The sequence below is a fragment of the Glycine max genome, chromosome 12 (genome assembly GCF_000004515.6).
Source record: "Glycine max cultivar Williams 82 chromosome 12, Glycine_max_v4.0, whole genome shotgun sequence".
In the NCBI taxonomy this organism is placed as follows: domain Eukaryota; kingdom Viridiplantae; phylum Streptophyta; class Magnoliopsida; order Fabales; family Fabaceae; genus Glycine; species Glycine max.
The window spans coordinates 494,348-510,978 of NC_038248.2; the positions used below are offsets into that span (position 1 = coordinate 494,348).

General features: G+C 32.0%; 3 protein-coding genes across 15 annotated transcripts; 1 reads left to right on the forward strand and 2 right to left on the reverse strand.

The window, feature by feature from the left end:
- Positions 1 to 375: 375 nt before the first annotated feature.
- Positions 376 to 2,506, reverse strand: LOC100777779 (prefoldin subunit 6). 7 transcript variants are annotated; one of them, XM_041007291.1, is made up of 3 exons: positions 2,370 to 2,506; positions 2,255 to 2,275; positions 376 to 1,068 (listed from the first exon to the last, which is right to left on the reverse strand). In XM_041007291.1, exon 3 carries the CDS (start codon positions 1,051 to 1,053, stop codon positions 664 to 666), a length of 390 nt encoding a protein of 129 aa, XP_040863225.1. In that variant the 5' UTR covers positions 1,054 to 1,068; positions 2,255 to 2,275; positions 2,370 to 2,506; the 3' UTR covers positions 376 to 663. The 7 variants fall into 7 exon arrangements, with proteins under 7 accessions (XP_040863225.1, XP_040863227.1, XP_040863226.1 ...); XM_041007293.1 differs by having other exon boundaries at positions 376 to 1,065; positions 2,370 to 2,500; XM_041007292.1 differs by having other exon boundaries at positions 376 to 1,065; positions 2,255 to 2,497.
- LOC100781886 (uncharacterized) lies at positions 2,290 to 9,929 on the forward strand. 7 transcript variants are annotated; one of them, XR_003263692.2, is made up of 18 exons: positions 2,290 to 2,431; positions 2,646 to 2,852; positions 2,938 to 3,021; positions 3,212 to 3,285; positions 3,408 to 3,441; positions 3,930 to 4,018; positions 4,470 to 4,584; positions 4,817 to 4,854; positions 5,386 to 5,483; positions 5,639 to 5,694; positions 6,596 to 6,872; positions 6,976 to 7,100; positions 7,470 to 7,526; positions 8,035 to 8,100; positions 8,440 to 8,514; positions 9,024 to 9,105; positions 9,639 to 9,707; positions 9,813 to 9,929. XR_003263692.2 is itself a non-coding variant. In XM_014764378.3 (17 exons), the coding sequence occupies exons 2-16, from the start codon at positions 2,709 to 2,711 to the stop codon at positions 9,072 to 9,074; spliced, it is 1,383 nt and encodes a 460-aa protein (XP_014619864.1). In that variant the 5' UTR covers positions 2,290 to 2,431; positions 2,646 to 2,708; the 3' UTR covers positions 9,075 to 9,105; positions 9,639 to 9,929. The 7 variants fall into 7 exon arrangements, 5 of the variants coding, with proteins under 5 accessions (XP_014619864.1, XP_014619863.1, XP_014619867.1 ...); XR_003263691.2 differs by having other exon boundaries at positions 9,652 to 9,707; XM_014764378.3 differs by having other exon boundaries at positions 9,639 to 9,929.
- A 946-nt stretch (positions 9,930 to 10,875) lies between these two features.
- On the reverse strand, positions 10,876 to 12,962 carry LOC100786497 (NADPH-dependent aldo-keto reductase, chloroplastic). The gene is made up of 5 exons (XM_003539663.5): positions 12,786 to 12,962; positions 12,419 to 12,594; positions 11,816 to 12,059; positions 11,363 to 11,542; positions 10,876 to 11,231 (listed from the first exon to the last, which is right to left on the reverse strand). The coding sequence occupies exons 1-5, from the start codon at positions 12,903 to 12,905 to the stop codon at positions 11,004 to 11,006; spliced, it is 948 nt and encodes a 315-aa protein (XP_003539711.1). The 5' UTR covers positions 12,906 to 12,962; the 3' UTR covers positions 10,876 to 11,003.
- Positions 12,963 to 16,631: the final 3,669 nt, after the last annotated feature.

Here is a 16,631-nt window from a genome sequence, read left to right on the forward strand (position 1 = left end):
CTTTAGAACATATATATATATACATATATATATATATATATATATATACATTCCAACAAGAAACGAAAATTGAAACATCAAATTAGTTTGAATCTCATGTAACCATGATCTCATCATAGATAGATACAAGTTTGAATCTCACGTATACCAAATTTGAATCTCACTGAATCCGAAGTACAATTTAAGACACCAAAAAAATCTCTGAACAGGGGGGGCAAGGAAGTAGTAGAAATGTTTTGAAGAGGAGACAACCCGCTCTCGAAAGACTATGTGCGTCGCGTGCTCGATCTAGCAATTGTTTTGATGAACTGTCATTCAAAAAGAAAGAAGAGAAAGATATGGAGGGTGGTAAAAGACAATAGTTTGAAAGCTAGATTAAAAAAAAAATAGTCCATGCATTAGAAAAAAGCCAATGGCTTTTCCACAAAAAGTAGCCCTTGCAACAAATGACTTCTCTAAGCCTTCCACAGAACCTTGTACAGGTCATTTTCTTGAAAATGAGCCAATACCAACTATAATAATATCAATCTAATTTCCAAATTGTTTCCCGAAACACATTCCTAAGAGTCAACTTCAGTCCAAAACAAAGAGGCACAAAATACAAATGCACATCCAACCTTAGCACGGTCAAATTACAATGCTGGAACAATATGTGAGGGAAAACTATGCCTTGCCTTTCCCAGCCTGAAGTGATTGAATCCTTTGTTGCAATTTTAGTATTGCATCTTTCTTGCTATTTTGCTTCTCTTCCAAATCTTGAACAGTGGCATCAAGACGCTTCAATTCAGCTGAGATGTATTCGATCCTCTTGCGGACATTTGCATTGGCCTCGGCCAAATCTTGCTTAACAAGTACTGGCCCAATCAACTTATAAACATTTGTGTCATCTTTCAATAAATCCAGTTCCTTAAGGACGAGCTCGTTCTCGCCAAGCTGGAGTGTGTACTTCTTTCTCATTTGGTGATTCTTTGCAATTTCCTTTTGAAGCTTGCTGAGATCGTTGGCTTTGTTCTCCAATTCGCGTTGGAGATCTCTCAGGTTCGACGAACTCATTGTGTTTCTGACCTTCTTCGGTGGCAATTGGCATAACATAACAATAACATACACAGTGAATTGAATGTAATATAAACCATATATCATCATCCAATGCAGACTGCTCATAAATTGTATTCGATTGGTAAAAGTGAACATCAGTAGGCAAATGACTTCAAAATTGCAATAAAGAGAAAGAGAGAAATAGCAAGGTAAACATAAACAGACGAGATATGGTATCCACAAATAACTGGATGATGACAATACAAGTAGCTTAGTTAAATAATTAATTCTAAGTTGTTTGACTTAATGAGGTCGAAGAAATCAAACAACAAACATCTTTCTCAAATACTATACTAGTTGACATATGCAGAAATTCAAATAAGTTAGTGATCTTTGATCTCCACCTCACTAATCCTGAGATTTTTTTTCCTGCTTAAGCATAAACACCTAGGGGCACGTTCACTCACTCTCACAGTCTCTACAAAATCCATGATGTTACTTGCATTTGAGACGTCATGAACATGATACTATTTAACCATAACAACCAACTAAAAAAGAATAGGGGGCAGAAGAAAGAAAATGAAAAAATAAATATATGTTCACATGCAGAAGAAATAAGGTAAAGCTTGGATAGCAATTAGAAGTTAGAACACCTACAAAATAAAAAAGAATGAACTTAAGAGGGAAAATCAGCAGACATAGTTCAAGCAACATTAACTTTGATACCAAGAATATTTCATCAAAGAGAAAATGATCAGAACCCACTGATGAAAGCTCAAAAGTGTTAACAGTACTAAGCACTAACAACCCAACTAATGATCAAAAGAAGAAATCCATATTTTTGGACCTCAATCGAAAAGGAAGAATTTGAATATGTTGGAGTTGGACCACAATTAGCCATAATTTATCTACAGCTTAACAGGAGAATGTTCATCATATAACCATAAGTCATAATTGCAACATCACAAGGTATAGATAGCTTCCATATACACACAAATAAACAGTCATCATAATTTGCTCAAACCAAAAACACAGCTAAGCATGCATAGGTCACTCCAAGACCCATAGATTTGGCAGAAAAAAAAGTAGAAAGTTGAAGCTCCAACAAATAAAATAAAGGAGGCTTTCTTTCTAAGAAATGCATGATAATTGAAAATTGAAACCAAATAAGCAGTAAATAGTAAATTCTAAATCATAAAATTGATGAGTAAGACCATACCACTAAATTAATTCTCCGCGCCTGTTCCAGCGAAACACGCAATTAATAGAAGTTGATAAGAAAACAAGTTTAATAAAAAATCAAAACCTAGAAAGAAACCGAGAGAGAGACTGACGATCCGTGAGGGCGAGAACGAACGAGGGATGTGTCGCTAGGGTTTGCGAGAGAGTGAGAGAGGTCCGAAATTGCTATCCGTCAAACTCGTGTTCTAGTGTTTTCTAACGTAAAGGAAAACAAAAAACATTTTAAACCTTTTATGACAATGTTTTTTTTTTTATATGTTTAAGATATTAAATATAATATTAATTAAATTAAATAAATATACGTTTAATATTTCTTTATATTGACAAGAGAATTAATGGTGGAACTCTCATGAATGAATATGATATAGTTGCGTTTGGAGCGAAACAGAACAGAACAGAACAGAGGAAAGACATTGATAGATTGATCATCGATGAAGAGGGAGAAGGAGAAGGAGAAGGGCGTGGCTGTGACAAGCCCTGTGAGTGGCGAAGACAGCGATGATAAGCAACGCCCTTCCTTTCCCTCCGTCAGATTCTCTTCCCGCAACGCTTCCTCCAAATACGATTTCGTCAAGGTTTCAATTTTAATTACACATTCTTTCTCTTCCTATTCTCTTTTCTTCTCTTCTATATGCTTTCTGTTCTGCCTAATATATACAGGTGAAGGTGTGGTTGGGTGATAATGCGGATCACTACTATGTTCTCTCCCGATTTTTGCTCAGCAGAATGCTAACGGTAACCAAGGTACCCATCCGATAACCACTGTTCATACTGTTTCATTTTTGTATTCTATTTAGGCTTATTTTCATTGAAGTTACTTTAGATGTTACAGACTAGGGAAAAGGTATTGATTCATTCAATGGATTGGAGTTGAGTTTTGAAAACTGGCAGGGATGTATTGTTGGATAATTTATTATTAGCTTCTTGATTTCAGATTCCAAACCACGTTGCTATCAAAATTGCTCTCGAATTGAAGAAGCTGCTCACAGATAACAGCCTTCTAGATGTGTAAGTTGGTTTGCATCTCTTCCTTTCCCCTTTTCCTGATGTTGCTTATTTGTATTTTTGTTCCCCCTTTTTCTTTTGATTTAGTTTTATAGAAGAAAATTCATTGTGTTTCTATGATGCAGCTCTCAATCTGACTTGGAAGTCAACCTATTTAAGGTATGCCAAACTTTTGATTTTATTTGTCCATCGCACACCTAGTTCCATTTTTCCTGACTTTGTTCTGCTCTATTTTAGTAAGCTGTGGTACATTACACCTTGAGGAAATTTTGAATAAACTTTCATCATTAGGTTTTCATGTTTGAACTCATTGTGGAGATTAAAGTTTTGTGGACAAATACTACTTGAAGGCTAAAAATGGTGTACATCTATTTTCATGGCATATGTCTTGTAAATATTGTCACTTTGATATTTATTTATACAGGAAAATTGTGAGAATAAAAATAGTGTAGTTGACTGAGTCTTTAGACAGGTCTGTCCAGATACAGATATCATTGAAGTTGCTTTTAGATGGTTTTAAAATTTGGAATCAAATGGAGCTGAAATTTCTGTGGGTTTCTGGATTCCATTATTTTTGTGGGATGAAGCAATGATGGCTGGAATTCCTCACTGTTGTAAATGCTGACAGTAATTTAATAAATTTATAGAAATGTTCCAAGAGGGTGCTATTTGTGCAGCTTATGGAGCGGCGGGGATATGGAGAAGAATACATAAATCGTTACAAGATGATGACGAGGTAAGTATGCGATATTTCTGTTGGAGACAACTTTTTTTTCTCCAAAACATGTAGCTGTATCAATATCTTATCCTCATTTTCTAACAGACAAAATTCTGTCCTTATTTTCTTCCTTTGTTAAAAGATGACGATAAGATTAGCACACATGCATGTATGTCAATGCCATCTATGTTTATATATGTATACATAGACTTTCCGTCTTCATATATGTAATATGTATGTATATATTCATCAAATTTGCATATGTTTGTACATAAATGTATGCAAATTTTGTCTATGAGCATGCACATATTTTCTGTCTTTCTAGCTGTTTTAATGTGTTGGAAAAGATTTCATATTCATGTTTTCTGGAAAGAAAAAAATACAGATAGAAAAAGAAATTACTTGAGGGAGATAATTTTATAGTAATATTGAGCCGTCTTTTCCATTTTCTTTTTCCCCATTTATCCAGATTTCATCATCAAAGAGTTCCGTTAGTAATCCTTGTTTGTGGAACTGCTTGTGTTGGGAAGTCTACTATTGCCACCCAGCTTGCACAGAGGCTAAATTTACCAAATGTATTACAGGTAGGTATTAAATGTCTCTAATATAACTGCATCTTCGTGTTGTATAAAATAATTAAGGGCTTTCAATTAGTTGCAAGTTAACCAAAGTATCTCCAATTTGATGTAGCTAACCAAACTAGATTCTTATTTTCCTGGTTAACTGGCACCTAAAGGGAGTTGTCTCTATATTTTATTTTGATTGTTTAAAATTAAATACAAATAATTTTGACATTTTTCTTGTTTATTCTGATAGACAGATATGGTTTATGAATTGTTGCGCACATCAACAGAGTATGTCTTGAACTTATTTATTTCTTCCTAAAGTTGACTAATATTTTTGCATTAATTAAAAGTTCTGTTTGTCTAGATAGTTATTTATTCAAGTGTTTTCATAAGGGACCATGCTAAGGCCCTAAAATTATTTGCTTATGAAATCAAGTTCATTTATACACACAACATACATAATGTTATTATTGCATGCAAAACTCATGTCTATTAATCCAATATTATGCTTGAATTCATATAGTATGGCAGAACGTTTTTAGTTTCTGTGATTCTGTTGATATATATTGTCATTCATGTGTTGATTCCATAAATCTAAATGTTTAATGCTATATTTCACCATTTTTTTTTGAATTTATATAGTACAACTGTTAGTGGTTGTCAACATAGTCATACATGAAAGAAATTGTCAAATCTTAGCTTTATGTTAGCATTTACATTTCTTGGCCTGATGATTCTCATCTCTTTGATCACTGAAGTGATTAATACTTGCATATTTTTATATATCAAATCTGAATGATACACTTGTTTCTGCCACAGTGCACCATTGGCATCGACTCCAGTATGGGCTAGAGACTTCAGTTCATCAGAGGAGTTAATAACTGAATTTTGCAGAGAATGCAGGGTTGTTCGCAAAGGTTTTCTCAGTTGTTTCTTGAGATCTCTATCATTTAATAAATTGAGTTTAGTTTTCATCCATATAAATAGTCCATTTTTTTTACAGAATGCTATGGATATTTTATTTCATTTATACTTGATTGTTTCATACGTTAAATTGGCATTTGGTTTCTAGGTTTGGCTGGTGATCTGAAAAAGGCAATGAAAGATGGGAAGCCAATTATAATCGAGGTATGTATGGATATGTATGTAGTGGCAGGTTCCTTGCATATCCTGTTTAACATCCTTGCAGTTCTTAGGCTGGTCAGTCGATATTTGATTAGTTTAATAAAAAATTTATCCAAATCATAATGATACAACCAATGCTACCAAGGATCCCAAAAAGACTGCCCCAAAGGAAAGTGGCTGCCTTACAGTGCAAGAATAAATGGTGTATTTTTCATGTACTTTCCTAGGTTAACCCTATATGCAGAAATCGGGTTTGGTATCTTGGTCGATGTAGAAGTATATGTTGTCCTAAAACCTACCAATTGGTTACCTACAGTATTAAATCTCCATATTTTCTCTTACCTGTCTGTTCTCCACTTTCATGTTTATTTTTTTCTGTCCAGTAGTAGGGTTTGGTTTGGTGGCTTAGGCTATACCCACTCAGTCCAAAATCTTAAAAAATTCAATATATTCTGAAACTTATAAATTAGTTATGTAAAGTATTACACCACTCATGTTAATGAAAATGAAAACAAATACTTGATATGCAGAGGGATCAAAGAGATTTCTTGTTATGCGTGTTTTTCTATTTTCTTCTTTCTTTTCCTTGTAGAGGGATATTTTGTTTTTCCTTCTTTTGTACACATTTCATATCTTCAATAGTATTGCTTATTTTATCAATATAAATAAAATCAGCAATTTGTAACTTTTGTTTTCATACCTTTAAATAATTGAAAATGCAATAAGAGAAAATCAAATATTGAAAAGAAAAAATGATAATTACATACATAGCTTTGATCTCCCATAAATATGTCCAATTAAATTGTTTTAATAATTTGATATGCCTTTTCGTTTTTTACTATGCAATCAATGTGTTTCTCTTGGTGAGGGCTCATTTTCTTTGCTTATATTTTCATTATGACAGGGGATACATTTGGATCCTAGCATTTATTTAGTGGATGATGACAATAAATCACCCTCTGGTGTACATTCAGAAAATAAAGAGATAAATCCAGCATTTATGACATTGGATGATAATGCTACTGCACAAATAAAAGACATTCATGTGGGTAGCAGTGATGAGAGTAATGGTGGCTCCAGGATTTTGAGCTCTGATGAAGGAGTATCTGCTGACCAGGTTGATGTAGTATCAAATTCCATGGCATCCATGGGCCTAACTGAAAGCATCCCTGAACATAAAGGTTGGTCTCTTTTATTTGCCATATTTTAGTGTGGATTGGTTTCTTACTAAGAGATAAGCCATAATATAGATGATGGGCATTGTTTCAATTTTAAAAAAATTAGTTTTTCTTGCAGTTGCTTCTCTTAGGGAACTGGAGACAGACAAAACTACTATTAGTAGGGCGAAGTCAGGTCCCAAACCAATAATTGTGCCTATTGTTTTGAAGATGGCTGAATTTGACCATAAGGTTTTGTCTCATTGTCCATTATTTTTTATGGAAGTAACAATTATAGGCGTAAGTGATTTTTTGCATTAACTTGTTGCATGTCTGACTTTGGGGATTTGTTTGGTTGTCCAAGGTTACAGCTGTCCTTTGTGTATCTCTAGGATGTTCCTATAGTGCATGAGGAACTTAATGCAGTCAATGAAAATAATAATAATGTTTAGGGGTTGATGCATGGATTTACAGCAACTGTAATATTGACACGGAAAAGACAATGATAACTGTGGTCCTCAGTGTTGTCTTGGTTGTTGTCTTCTGTCCTGTCAGTAGTAGGATAGGTGAATTTCTTGAAAACAACTTAGGTCAAATGCACTAGTCTTACCTTATTTTCAGGCATTACTTGAGGAGTGGATCTCTGCTCGGACATTTAATGACAAATGTCCAGACCTGGTACAGTAACTCTTCACTTAACCCCCCCTCCCTGGCCTTGGTATTTTACTTTTGGCTACTTTTCAGTTCTTGTGTTTGAGTTTCTAGGGGAAATTATTTTATTGGATTGAAAGGTATGGATAAGGAATTATTTAGTGATTTGTTCTTTCGGAATCCTTTAAAACGACTAAAATTATAGAAGCACAGCGAAGCCATAGAAATTATCTTGTAAAACAAGTCAACAAGGCTTCTACAGTGATTGTGGACAAACCACTTCTAACAATCATATAGAAGAATCAAAAAAACCTGCAACATTTCATTGGTGGTGATAACTTTGTTAAGAAAGACATCTATATCACAATTAATTAAAGAAAGAATCTTAGCTTTCAATATTATTTAGCAAGAGGAGAATGATTTAAGTGAACAAGAAGTGCCACTGAAGAACCATAAGGTGGCCGCATAAACTAGAATAAGATTGGGACTTGATCTGTCCCGACACTTTTTCTGAATTTTGTTGTTCAATTTACAGGATAATGAGAAGCTTATAGCCAACTTGAAAACCATACAGGATTATCTGTGCTCATTCACATCGCAGGTATGTCCACAAGATATACTGTGATATTGATTACTGGAAATTTAGTGGAAAATCCTTTTTACTAGTGTGTTGACAGTTGTTTGTTTTGATGACAAACAAGACAAGTGCTGCACAGTTTTCCAATGCAAATGGTTCTATATCTACTTGTTTTTATAGTTTATACTTTATATATATTTCCATGGTGAATTGCTTCCATTTATTAACTAATGAATGTGAAACTGTTGATATAAAATCTTATTCACTGATTGTAGAATTACCTAAAGACCCTGTAAATTTTAGATTTTAAATTTTTATCATCTGCAATTATTTTTATTAAATTATTGTCATTTGATGTTACAGGGGTTGACTGTGGTCAATGTATCGGCAACAACATTTCCTCAAACATTGGATTGGCTGCATGGTTACCTTCTTCAGGTAAATTTTTTATTAGATGTATCATTTGGATTTTGGTACATCCTAGAGTATATTTATCTTCTATCCAGTACTCAATATTGCTTTATGATTGATGAAAGAAGTTTGTTAGAAAAGAGAAAGGAGTGCAGAGAACAATGATGATAAGATATCCTCCTGAACCTTAATACTAAAGAAATAGCATAATGACACAATGAAAATTGAAAACAATCAAATTTATGCCTTACATCCTTTTATATGTCTCGTGGACATGTTTTGGAGTAATGAAACCTTTAGTCATTCTTATCTGATGATGGTAGCATGCAAGGACTGAAAAGCTAGTGTGAGTTTAACTATTCCTGCTCTACTGAAAATACATAGCATTTTTTCTTAGTTAAATTGATCTCTCTCTTAAATTGGAGTTTCCTAATTACAGGCTGATATTTTTTACATGCTTCTTAAAGCGTTTTGTTGACTCTGTTAGATTAGTCCTCTATCCCTTTTCTTCAGAAATGACTTTAAATTTCTTTCAGTGCATCGAGCAAGGTATTAAAGAAAATGTTACACCAGTAGCTCCATCATAGTTCATGTAATGAATGCTTCCAATTTTGACAGGTATGATATTGATGGCCATTAAATTTTACTTTTGTTTTAGTCTTCTCCAATGTATTTGTGCACTTTGAATGTCATTGACCAAAGTGTCAATTGTTTAGATTTTTAATTTTTAGGTAGGCATGTATCATCTTTCAATGATACAATCTATCCAAAAAAAAAAGAAAAAATCAATGATACAAGCTGTTGACTTTTTCATCAAAAGGTTATTCATTAGGGGAAATTGCACAACATATGATAAAGAGAGTGTATTATTTTTGCACTGTACTAGTATGAGAATTCACGTAAGCTGGTGTTTAGGACTCAAATTTCTCTTTTTAGTTTTTGGTTGTATCTTGTCAAATTTCTTCCTAGTTCCCCCCGCCCCCGTAAATTTAGTTCAGTCGTTTCGATTTTAGCCACCCCCAATAAAAATGCAATTCTAGTTCCAACCCTGAATGAAGCATACAGTGATAAACCGCCCATTTATGAATTTTACCCTTTTTATAACTATATCGAGAATTGTTTTTATTATAATTACCTCGCTAATTATTCAGAGATGGTTTCTAGATTCAACTTCACTTTGTAAATGGATGATGCTGGAGAATAACTTATCAAATCAAAAGGTTAGGAAGATCATGTTCAAAGCTATCAACTCAACTGATCGCCAGCCCTATTACGGTCTTGCTTTGCAATATATGATCATTGATGATATCTTATTTTGTGAGCAGGATCATGGCTTGGGGAAAAGATAGCAGCATAACTGAATAATAGATGTTGTAATTATTGGATTATCAACATTTGCTACCAAATTAATTGTATGATCTATCATGTGTTTTGATGAGAAATTTCATGCTTCCATTCCATTGCGTTGTATGATCAACATCTTGCGGCATAACAAATATCAACAAACATACACACCCCCAATCCGTTTGAATTTAATTATGCAATTCATGCATGGATGTACGATTTGCTTTTAAGGAAACTTATAAAGATATTGTTCAAGAATTTAGTTTTCAAAATATATTTAATGCATTCTGGAAATATGTTTCTGAAATTAGTTACTAAGAAAAGAATATTTTTTGAGTAAAAAATTGGAGGAATATTAGCAATACATTATTTAACACACTCTTTCATACATATATTCTTTTATTGGTTAGAATGTATTGAAAAATATAAAATCAAGAGAGAAAGTCATTAAATAATATGTGGGATCCATTTAATTTTATAATTTTTAATAAATTTTAAGCAAACGTGAGAGTGTGTTAGAGAATGTGACTTTAACATTTTTCAAAAAACAAAAATAGGAAGAGGATGAATAAAAAAAAATTAACACACTAGTTTTCATAAAAACTATGGGAAAGAGTTGTTATATGGAGAGAATCATATTATGATTCTCGAGAACACTTGGATCCAAATTCTTTGGGTGAATTCAAATTGTAATATAGTTTCTTTTTTTTATAAAGAAAAATTGAGGTGAATTAGACTCCGAGAGCTCGTCAAGACTCAAAGTTTAAAGAATACTTACAAATTTATTTATAAATTATCTACTAATAAAGTTTTTACATTGGTAATAGAAATCAAATTTACAGATATGAATATATTTTTTTTACCATTGTTGATCATGATATAGTCTTTTATCACTATGATGTAGTAGTTGATATTTTGGTGTCCCGGGCGCTTATGTAATAATCAATAGTTGGACTTGGAGTCTCATAGTAAAAATTTTATATAGGATGACTATTGCGGAGAAAGAAAGAGAAATATCATTCATAAGCAACAGAAGTAAAATGTAGTTACAGTACATTTAGTTCACTCCCCAAAAGTAAGTTTAGTTGTACAAAATAGGTGCTTTTCTTCTTTTTTGTTATGATTCTCTGCTTCCCCTGTGGAGTAAATAAATTGCAACCATGTCTTCGGCTTCAAATTTCATCATCCCAAAGTTCTTGGATTGTTCTGTAGGGACTTGTGGTTTCATTAACGTGAAATTCTCCCCTCATAATCTTCATTTCCTCCAATTTCTCAATCTCCAATATATCTTCGTTATCCAATTTCAGATCAAACGATCCTATATTTTCCTTCATTCTTTCTTGATTGAAGCTTTTCACAATCACACTAGAGCCCTTTGATAGTCCCCATTTCAATGCAACCTTTAAAAATTACAGTGGAAAGTATGTTAAATATATACAAATTTTCATTCTACTAATTATAAAATTCACATGACAGATAATAATTTTACATCATTGTTCTTAATAAACAAGGCTTTGGAGTTGAGTTTTACCTGTGCTGGAGTTGCTTTGTGTTTGAAGGCAATCGATCTGATTATAGGGTGATTAACCACAGCTGTAGATCCCCATGCATTCCCTGGCCCACCAAGTGGTGAATAAGCACTTACATGGATTTTGTGGTCCCCACATGTCTTTCTCAGCCTTCCTTGCCTCCACATGGGATGCATTTCCACCTGTGTACCAATTTTGGGTGACTTAGTAATGTCAATAAATACAATAAATATCAACATTATGATAATACTAGTGAAATTGAATTTAGGCCTCTCAAATAAGATTTTAGTTTGAGTTTTATGAATAAAAAAATGTAATTAAAAACAAAAAATCTACTAAAAGTAATTAATAATTTTTTTAATGGAAATTAATTATTAATAATATCTATAAATACTTTGCACTAGGAATATGATAAAAAAGAAGTACAAATGCTCTCAAGATTTAACTCAACTCACCTGATTTACAGCTGGAGGTGTAGAAGCATAATCCAATAGGCACTCAATCTTCTTGCTAGAGAAATTGCTAACCCCAATGCACCTACACAACCCCATTTCTAGGCATTTCTCCATCCCTGCCCATGTGGTCTCAAGGTCCAACTTTTCAAAGTCATCTTCATTAGGTACAGGGTAGTTAACCCATGGCTTCAACTTGACAGGCCAATGAACTAGGTACATGTCTAGGTACTCCATGCCCAGATTCCTGTTTTGCATTCAATTAAAAAAAAAGAAAAAAATCAACATTAGATTTCCAACACAGATTTGTCTCCATTCTTCAAAATTAAGTAATTAGCTGTGATATTAAAAAGATTCTGTCACATATTTGTTTCCTAAGTCCACTTGTGGGGCATGGCAATATTCACTTATTGTTGGACACATGAGATTTTGATTTTGGTAATGATGATACATCACATGCATTTGAGGTCATTAATTTGCTTTCATTTACTTTAGAAGAATCATGAAAAGGCAAAGGTTAAGATACGGGTATATCCGAATTTTCCCTCAAGATTGTTGTAAAGCCAAGGCATGCAATTTACATCTTCAAAGATTCTATTTGCTTACTCAAGAGTCTGTTTCAATGCAGAAACAGGATTATGGTGATCACTCCCCCACAGTTTGGATGTTAAGAAAATGTCTTCTCTCTCTACTTCTTCCTCGCAGATTGCTTCATTTAAAGCTTTGCCCAGTGCTGGCTCAGAACCATATATTTTTGCTGTGTCAAAATGCCTATAACCCATCTGCATATGTACATATGCACACGTGTGTCAATAATAAGGTAAATGAAGAATTAAAATATAAAAATCATGTAGCTTTTTCCTTTATCTAATAGCAAGCAGCAGAGCTAGTGAAATAAGGGACAGAAAATTGAAATAAGAGAAAATCCCAAGGCAAAGGAGTATATATTATAAGGCACTATATATATATATACCTCAAGGGCATTGTGGACGGCAAGTTCTGTTGTCTTCCTATAATTTGGGAAGGAATAAGTGCCTAATCCAATAAGAGGCATTGTAATGCCGCAGTTCAAACGCACATGATTGCTCCTCATTCTGTCTGTCTTTTTATGTGTGTATGTATGTGTTTTTATTTCTAACTTTTGCTGCACTGCTATTGCTAATGTGTCTCTAACTTTGGCTATATATAGATTCTCGGAGTCAAGGTATACTAACTAGTCAGTTTATAGTTTAGGTTTGAAGTTTTTACGAGAATCTAATTTGATCATATCTAATTAATATATAATATTGCATTTGTCCAAGAGTTAAAATCAATTATTGAGGAATGCAAATCAAAGCATGGGATCTTCCCTGTCTCTTGGGATTTTATTAAGTGGCCCAATCCATCATCCAAAAGCAAATTAAATACCTTAGGGCATTAGTCCCTCATAGGAAGTTAATACCACACTAATTAATATATATATATATATATATATATATATATATATATATATATAATGCAAAAGAATAACGTGCATATTCTGAACTCTGAAGGTCGGTCAGTGAGTTGGCACTTCAACCATTTGATTATCCTGAAAATGGCCAAAGTCTTCTCTATATACATAATTTTGATAATAATAAGAAAAAAAACCATTTAAATATGATGTTCTAGCTTGTGGGCGCATGAAACTCTACTTTCTTCAATTTTGGTTTTTGTGGGCAACCAATATGTTGAAGAAATAAACTATTTTTTGACATGCAAAATTGTCAAAGCATAGAATATTTTATTCACTTACAAAGTCATCAACAGAGTTTTTTGTTACAAAAAAGTTGTATTTTCTTTTATCTGTCACATTCAAACTTTATTTTATATATAATCTCTTATAGAGTTGACTTTGCTGACAAAATATAAAAGTACATTTAAGATTTATATATGTTTCTGTTGCTTAGCACTATCTCGAACATGCCTAAATGAAATACTTTCTTTCAGTTAGCCTTGGTCTTGATTTTCTTGAAAGGCAGTAGCGCAGGAACCTTTAGTTTAGTCAGATTATGAAGTCAGAAGTCTACAGTCTATGGATTGGCATTACTAATTTTTTGTTTATGATTAAATGAATAATATTGTAATGTATAAACAAATTTTTTTGAATGTACCAAAAACAATGAATAATATTGTAAAATTTAAGTAATCAGTTAATAAATAAGAATGTTCTTGTGTAACACTGTCATGTTACATATAACGTGTTGACCGGCAAAACGTGTCTGTTATCACATTGTTTATTTCATTATAAACAAATTAATAACAATAGTAGTATTAAAGTTATTTATAATAATTACAATGAAAAGATTAGAAATATTTCAACACAATGTAGTCTTGATAAAATTTAAGTCCTGACTATGCATAGTAGTCCTCCAAGTTTAAATAAGATTTTGCTTTCTAGAGAAAGATACGTGTTCATGTTCGTCTTTACCAATCTAATTATAATTATCAAATAGTTCGGGAACTTGTATATTAATTTAATCTTAATTTATTTTATACGTTAAAATTAGCTTATGCATAAATTAAAATAAACTTTTTAGAAAATTTAATATGAGAAAGTTTTTACAATTTACCAGAAAATTTTATTTAATTTTTTTTCTATTGTTTTCTCTTACAAGTACTTGTGAAAAAATTTATCCAAATAGAGCAATTTTCAAGTTACGTTTGTAGTGTTACTAGTAATTCTTAGTTTGTCATCAATAAATAAGATGTAGAAATTACAGTTAATTTGATTTTTTCATTGATAATTTTGCATTATTATATCACATTTAATTATAATTATATCAAAATAAATTAAAAAAACATTGCAAAAAAAATGTTTTCATTAACAAGAAATTGTAACAAAGAATAAAAAATGTACAAAATCAATATAACATTAAAGAGTTTGGAAAAAATAAAATGAAATCTGTATTATTAATTTATTTCACTCTTCTTGATGAAATTAAAACACATCATATTTCAACTCAATGTCTTTTTTTTTTCTTCTACTCAATGTTTTTTTAATTTTACTTTAAAATGCATTAAATGATTAAAATATATTATTTTTTAAATTTTGTACCTTATTGGGTATGAAACACATCCAAAATAAAATTCATTTATTATGTTCCATTTCGCTTTAATACATATATCAACAATTCTTACGTTTTATTGTTTTGATGAATTGAACTAATTCACATAAAGAAAAATATATTATTCTTTATCTTAAATATGCTATATTTTTTTTATAGAAAATAAGAAATGAAAAGTTATTCAATTTTTATTTCTCCAAAATGATCAATTTTATAAGATTGAATCAACTAAAAACTGAAATTAATCATTCAGGAACAAGAAGATTTAATTAGAAATATCTACATATTCTTAGGGAGTATAAACCAAAAAAATATTAAAAATAAAATCAACTATATTTTCAATTTTAAATATTAAAAATTCGATTATTATTATGTTATAAGTTATAATTTTTACAATGAAATCTAGTTATACAATAACGATATTTAATTATGAAAGTTTGCTGGGTAGCTGACCCTCTTATTCCGTTCGTCACTGCATTGATCCATATAGATATCGTAGGGATTGAAACTACCTAAATAATTTAAATTTTTAACCACAAACAAGGGATTGGGGCCTTGGGGGATTAGAGAAAGAGATATATAAAAGGTCCATTGGTTTCCTTGTGAAAGAGAGAAAGAGACCTATATTTAGTAGTTCAAGTTTCAGTGGTACTTTGAAGTTGAAGACATTAATTCAATAATAAAAAATTTAAGTACACCGCCACAATAGGTGTTAAAATCATGTCATGTGAGACCAAAGATTTTATTGTTCCATGAATCTCACGCACATACAACTCTCAAGTTTTCTTTCCCTTTTATTTTAATATCTCCTTAGTCAACCTTTTAATACTAATACTAATATTTATCCTACATATATAGTCAACCTCTGCATGCGTTGACCTTTCTCTTCATAAATGTAACTTAAATGCATCACCTTCCATTGGCGGCAAAATCTTTGTGGAGGGCCATGACCCACAAGTGTGAGCTGTGGCCTGCGGATGACTCAAAACTGTACAATCTATACAAACATATTTTAGGCTTCAATAGAGAAGCTTCTCTGTGGTTTGGATCCTGAATACAATCTCATAATATATGGGGATTGGAAATCTAAAATCTAAGTAGCTTTACAAGAAGGAAAAGTTTTAAAAAAATTATATATAAACTATATAATAATTTGAAGGAAATTATGTTTGATACTGTACGATATAAATGTACTTGAGTCGGTGCACCGTCGTCATATACCATGATTCCTGCCACGTGAATTAGATACTTTCTCCTAGTGTGTTAGGGTATATATGTGACAAGAAGATGTCTAGCTTGTCAAATCCATTAGTAAATACCTGATTCTTATTTGCTAGCTTGATACTGTAAATCATTTATCGATATTGAGAATCATCTCCGACTGCTTAACCTGTCGGGCATAATCTATCTTTTGTATGTTATTTTTTTAAAACTTATGTTCTTGAATTGTTTAAGAGTACTATGTATTAGTCCCTTAATGTTCATCCATGTGTATTTGTTGATTCCTCCTCGAATCGATTAACGCAATGTTATTCATATAATTTTTCAATCCAGTTGAGAGATGGAAATCAATTGATGTGTCAATATTTGTTGAATCGGATATATGGTCGCTGATTTGAGGTGAGGTTATCATCTAGTGACGACATAATACTCTAGTTTCTGTGTCCATGTTTAGTCATTTTCCTCCCACTTTTTTCACATCAAGATTCATGTTACTCCATGTCATAATATAA

Bases quoted from the DNA above. Each gene is read 5' to 3' on its own strand.
- LOC100777779 (XM_041007294.1), bottom strand. From the start codon at position 1,191: ATGTTCACTTTTACCAATCGAATACAATTTATGAGCAGTCTGCATTGG.
- LOC100781886 (XM_014764378.3), top strand. From the start codon at position 2,709: ATGAAGAGGGAGAAGGAGAAGGAGAAGGGCGTGGCTGTGACAAGCCCT. The intron at 3,022-3,211 runs GTACCCATCCGA...TCTTGATTTCAG, and splicing joins GAATGCTAACGGTAACCAAG to ATTCCAAACCACGTTGCTAT. The intron at 4,585-4,816 runs GTAGGTATTAAA...TTATTCTGATAG, and splicing joins ATTTACCAAATGTATTACAG to ACAGATATGGTTTATGAATT.
- LOC100786497 (XM_003539663.5), bottom strand. From the start codon at position 12,905: ATGAGGAGCAATCATGTGCGTTTGAACTGCGGCATTACAATGCCTCTT. The intron at 12,060-12,418 runs GTAAGCAAATAG...AATGCAAAACAG, and splicing joins GCATTGAAACAGACTCTTGA to GAATCTGGGCATGGAGTACC. The intron at 11,232-11,362 runs GTAAAACTCAAC...TAATTTTTAAAG, and splicing joins ACAAAGCAACTCCAGCACAG to GTTGCATTGAAATGGGGACT.